The 6000-nt window shown below is 44.2% G+C and overlaps 1 protein-coding gene across 1 annotated transcript in view; it reads left to right on the forward strand.

Annotated features, from left to right (window-relative positions):
- CUNH1orf87 (chromosome unknown C1orf87 homolog) overlaps positions 1–595 on the forward strand; it is a 68828-nt gene extending 68233 nt beyond the window's left edge. The window contains exon 11 of the mRNA XM_042674660.1: positions 435–595. Coding sequence (XP_042530594.1) covers positions 435–595 — 161 coding nt within the window. The remainder of the gene's footprint in view (positions 1–434) is intronic.
- The last annotated feature ends 5405 nt before the right edge of the window (positions 596–6000 follow it).

Genomic DNA, 6000 nt, shown 5'->3' on the forward strand with positions numbered 1-6000 from the left:
ATGCATGTCCTATGAAACCAGGAAAACTGAAGGAAGGGGAGATTGGAAAAGATGATGGAGAATGATTGAAGGGGTGATATGGATCAAGATGCACTGTTGAGGAGTCACCACTTTGTACAACTACTAAAAATGAGAGTTTTTAAGGAGTAGTGTGGTTGGTTGTAAGACCAAACTTAAATTGCTTTAGAACTTATCTGTGATGGTTATTAGACTTCATCTCCTCCTGTCCCTCCCCAAGTCACACAGAAATTCCTTCCAAAATCTCAGACGCACATCTGGGACTCTAAATACTTTGGAAGGTGGCATTTGATTTTTAAGATGCTTAAAGTTTCAAAGCTTAATACCTAGTGTCCACCTCAAAGTCACTTGAGCTCATATTTTTTATTCTCTCCTTTCTCTTTAACAAACCCGCCACTCATCCAATCTACTCACAGGGCTTCTGGAGAAGGAACGAGCCAGACGCCTAATTCATAACTACAATGTCATTTACAACCTGTCCCTCAGCCCTTGGAAAATCAACCAGGCTTTGCAGAAATTTCGCAAAGGGGAAGATTTGGTCTTGGAGCCAGCTCTGCGGTACTTGAAGGAGCTGTAATACCAGGCCATGCCATGCTGTGAGGGCACACATCACTCTCAACTCACTTTGAACCCAGATGTGTTTAAACCAGCCTGAATGTAGCGGCCCCAGCATTATCAGAGCTCAGATCCACGAGACTGAGATCCGTGGCCTTGGTTTCTGACTATGATGTTTGCCCAACAGCAATTCAAGAATGACCAGAAGAGATACTACTTTTCTTTGTTAATATTATACGAACTCACTCACTTTGCTTTTCTATGATAATAAAGCATATTATTAACATGGTATGTTTGATATTTTTCAACACTGCTGATTAAATAATCATGGTGTTTGCAAGCCCCACTTCTATGTATTAACATTATTCTCTGTCTCTGTCTCTCTGTCTCTGTCTCCCCCCCTTTTTCCCTCTCTCTTTGATAAGTAGCATTTTGCATTTTCCCTATGGCTGTGTCAGTGTGAGCTTCTAATAGAGGCTGAGTAGTAAAGCCTTGTGTCTGTTTATCTTGAGACACCTTCTCCAGTAGAACCTTCTGGGTTTGTTTCTGTGTGATGAGGCTTGCTTAGAGTCAACTGTGGAACCACATCTCTCTAAGAGCCTTGGGCTTTGGCCTTCTAAAGATGGTGAGAATCCAGAATGTCAAAGGCAGGATCTCACCAATGGGCAGACTGTCTCTCAGGTGTGTGATCCTCAGTACTTCACTATCTTCCCAGGAAGCACAATGAGATAAGAACCCACTCCACCTGGCACACAGACATGGTCCATGAGGTGAAATTAGTGTATTTTATTCTTACACAGTATTTTACTTTATGCTATTTAATAGATCTTTTTCTCTTTTACCTGGAAATGGTCATGAGCCAATAGAGAATAAAGACTTGTTCTCATTCCTGTTCTTTATTTTCTGCTTGCACTTGTTCTTAGCAAACAAACTAGAAGGTTACTGTGCCCATCCTACAAATGAGAATCTGAGACACACAGTAATTATTTATTTACTTGTGGTCTAATAGTAACTGTGGTAGGATTAGAACCAGTGAGGAACTCTTTGTCAGACAACACCATACAGACACAGTTACAGCAAATAACCTACAGAATTCGCTGTCTCTCTAGGAAGTTTGGCAGTAAATCCAAATTGGGGACCACCATCTTCATTTTTGTCTCTCCATCACAGAGCCCAGATTCTTCACAGAGTAGGTGCCTAGGGAACGCTGTTGGACAGAGCCCCCATGTTGAAAACCCAGCTACTCTCTGCCCTCTTCCAGTCCCCCAGCTCCACACCACCCTGAGGGCTGGAATAAAGGGTATTTTCAGGTTGCCTTGGTGTGGTTTATACAACCAGAAGCACAATGGGGCACAGTCCAAAGCATTTGCTAAGTGCTTGCTGACTCTTCAGAGGAATTTCCCAAGATCATTAGGAGAAACAATAACAAGGGGGTTTGATATTCTAATTGGGATCAGAAATTGGACTGCTTTTCGAGCTGGCCAGGGAACTGTGAAGCTCAGAAAACAAATGTCTGCCTTTCTTCTCTCCCTGTCTTCACTCCCTCCCTCGTAAGAGCCTTTCAGCTGCAGTTCCAAGGCTCCTTAGCAACAAAGGCGGTTCAGGGAGAGCCTGGGTGTCTCAGGAATGCCAGCCATGGCCCCCCTCATTAGCATGGAGGGGCCCTCATCTGCCGGCACAGTTGGCCACGGACCGACCCTGCAAAAGGCAAAGTAGATTGGGGGGAGGCCCAGCATTGAAGGGTGGTGTGTTGGGAAGTGGGAAGCCTCCACAAAAGTTTCCAAACAAAAGGAGTCAATATTATTTGTGGAGCCATCAGGCTGCCTGGGGCACAATATGGCTCTGCCTTGGCTACGTGCTCTCTCTCCAGGTTCTGTGTGAAGGCTTGGGATCTCCCCAGATACATCTTGGCCTGAAATGCCACCACCGTTGGCATGTGTCTGACCGCCTCTCACTCGTGTCCTGTTTTCTACTCAGACTCAGTTTTTCCAGGTTGGACAATGGGTGGACTCCAACTGGCAGTCAGGGTGCCCAGAGGAGGGGGGTGGTTGACAAAGGGTAAATGGTCAGATGGTAGGACAATCAGGAACAGATGGCGCTGCTGGGAATGGATTCCAGACAAATTCACAAGCAGATTGAGCTCTGACAAAGGCCGAGTGAGACTTATCCAGTGAAGAGCAACTGGCACTTGGTACTAAGCCCTTGCTCAAAACACGCATGCCACTCTCTCTCCCACACTGTCTCCAACGCTTACACAAGGGAGACATGTTCCCAGGTTTTATCTCACCAGAATTCCAAAGTACTGGTCCATGGGCCAGCTCCTGGAAGATTACAACAGGCAAAGCTGTCTGTCAGCATTCTCACAGAACTCGCCTGAAGTAGAGTTTCTTTCAGCCTCCATGTGCTTGAATATCTTCAAGGACATGGATCTCACTACTTGGCATCTTGTACTCTCAGACAGACTCTTAATTCTTGTCCTTCTAAAATAAGCACCCACCTTCCCTGAGGTCAGACAGAATTTAAACATTGGCACTGTAACCCCCGGTGCCAGGCCTTGCTTAAGGGATTGTTTGCAAAAGGGAGTGTGTACAGAAGAGGGAAATTTAGACAACGTGTTATGTAGTCATTTTCTAAGGATACTGTAACAAAATGCCGCAAGCTGAGTAAACAACTGAAATATAGTCTCACCATCTGAAAAGCAGAAGCCCAGAATCAAGGTGTCCTCAGATGTAGTTCCTTCCAAAAGGGCTGCGAAGGAAAATCCATTCCAAGCCACTTCCCTAGCTTCGCTTTGCTGACAATCTGTAGTGTCCTTTGGTCTATAGATTAATGATACATGAGTTGGCTGTCTGATCTCATTTTCACTATGATATTCTCATATCTCTATGCCCAATACTCACATAGTGAATTAGGGCCCACCACAAGGACTTCATGGGACCTGGAGCACCACTGTAAAGATTCTAGTGCAAACTAAACTTGTGTCCTGAGTCCCTGGAAGGATAGAATTCCAACAGATCTTTTGTGCTGTCCCATGGCACAACCCACGATGGCAAATGGAAAAATAATGGTATGGCTGCGATAAGCACTTACTTATACGTGCCCTGGGAAAATGAGAACACAGTGAGAGAGAGAAATGTCTCCAGTGTATTTTTTACCAATATACTTTTTATTTTCAAGTAATATTTTAGTATCCCTGAGAACTAGATCTATGCAAAGTATGATGAGAAATACCATTATAGGTAAAGTTCCAACACTTCATCTTCCAAACCACCTAAAACACCAATGGATTCATTAACTACTTCCAAGGCATATACTTGGTCTTAGATTGTGAGCCGCTAGTATGTCAGAATCATCTCTAGGTAGGTGTGATTTGTAGGGGATAACAAATAACCATTGTTGAATCATTGAAAACAAGTGTCACAAAACTGCATTCTGACTAAAGTGCTGTCATTGCCACCAAACATGACCAAATGCAGCCTAGCTAACCTGTTCTGGAAATCAGCATCTCATTGCCCAGCCCTTCCTACTTCATATGCCCAACATTTCTCCATCTTTATTTCAGCCACATGGATGGCCCACTGTTTTCTAAAGACATAATGAGTTGGGGGGTTTTCTTGGTGCTAGTCCTGGAGCTTGAACTCTAGGCCTGAGCACTGTCCCAGAGTTTCTGTGCTCAAGGCTAACACTCTACCACTTGAACAACAGTCCCATTTCCGGCTTTTCTTTGAGTGTGGTTAATTGGAGATAAGAATCTCACAAATGTTCCTGCCCAGGCTGGCTTCAGACTGTGATCCTCAGATCTCAGCCTTGTGAGTAGCTAAAATTATACCCATGAGCCACTGGGGCCCAGCTTCTTTTTCCCCTCATTCTTAACTGTTGAATTCTAATGTATTCTGCCAAGTCTAAATCATATGTCTCTTTACAGTACAAAATTCTCCATAACCCAAACCCTGACTTTCATCCTCTATTTTTTGCTTTCACTATGTAATTCTCTGGGGAAAAAAATCCCTTCCAATCAAGCCATCTCACTGTTCCCAATATAGCTGACCTTAGTTAACAACACTTACTCCTTACTCAGCCTTGCATTACCTGCCCTTAGGTTCAGCATGTGGAAGAAAGAATGAAGAAATAAGAAGGTACCCACCATTGGCCATGCCTCCTGGAGGAAGTGGCTTCTGACCAGGTCAATTTCAGTGGCCTAGGTCTCATCTAGGGTGTATTTCCAAATGTGCCTCCGTGCTCAGAACAACACTAAGAGTGTCCAGAAATAGGGTGTAACATGAGAAGAGAGATGGCCTTTTCAAGTGAGTAAACAAGGGCTCAGAGAGTTAGAGATGGGTCCTGTCTTTCTTCCGTATAGTTCTTCCTTACTAGATCTGGCAATCCAACTGCATCCTAGCTTGGATCTAGCTTGCAGGAGTAGATCTTCCCATTTCCATGAACCAGACAGGCAGGATTCCAGGAACTTTGGTCCCACATGACACTTACATTCGAAGATTTGGTTCCCTGACCTCATGCCGAAGTTCTATGAATCTAAGCTAAGAGAAAGATGACTCAATAGGGTACACATGCTGTAGGTCAGATTCTGTAATTTCAACAATTGTGTATTTCAGCCCCTAGAGGTAGGAACTATTTCTACTTTATGAAGAGGTGAGGCTAGAGAAAGGAGCAAAGTGATCAGAACTTACATGAATATATTCCCATTTCTGAAGCTTCTGATCACCCCGCACCCTGTGAGAACACAGAGAAATGTGCAATGTCCTGAGGACAGCTTCTTTCTGATATCTGCTTGGGCTCTTCTTTGAGGGGACAAGACAGAGGAGGTCAGCCTGTGTATTCTGCTCGTGCAATTTAGGATTTGCCAAGTAATTTCTATGAACCAGTCCTCAGAAAATGGTCTGGATGGATTTCTAAAATGTGTATCCATTCTTCCTTAGCAATGCTCTTACCCAAGTACCACTGACTAACTTGGACTTTCTTCTGATACTTCTGGAAGCAATCTGTTGATAAATTTTTGTCCTGGTTCTTAACAGGCTCCTGATTCAGTCTTTCTCACTCTGACCCAGCCATGCTTCCCCTCCACCCTTTTCTGAGATCCTGGTGACAAAGGGGTGGATAATTCCTATCCACCTAGGTTGGTTGCTTGCTAATCTGAGTCTGTTCAAATAATAAAGACAAAATACAGATATACTTTAGAAAGAAGGGAGCATTTGTCATCCTTACCCATCTACCCATTCACTCAATCACCTTTTTGTGCTCATGCTGTGCTGGGTACCTGCCCCGTAGCAGGTGGAGCTACAGGACGTTAGAGACCATTGACACGAAGCTGTAGAGAACAGTGGTACCTCAGTGCTGTGTGAGATGGGAAGCTGAAAGCTCAGCTATCACTGAGAGCCACGCGGTTCACAACTGTCGTTAGAGAAGGCT

Source organism: Dipodomys spectabilis, unplaced genomic scaffold, assembly GCF_019054845.1.
Source record: "Dipodomys spectabilis isolate Male_0828 unplaced genomic scaffold, ASM1905484v1 ptg000002l, whole genome shotgun sequence".
Lineage (NCBI taxonomy): Eukaryota > Metazoa > Chordata > Mammalia > Rodentia > Heteromyidae > Dipodomys > Dipodomys spectabilis.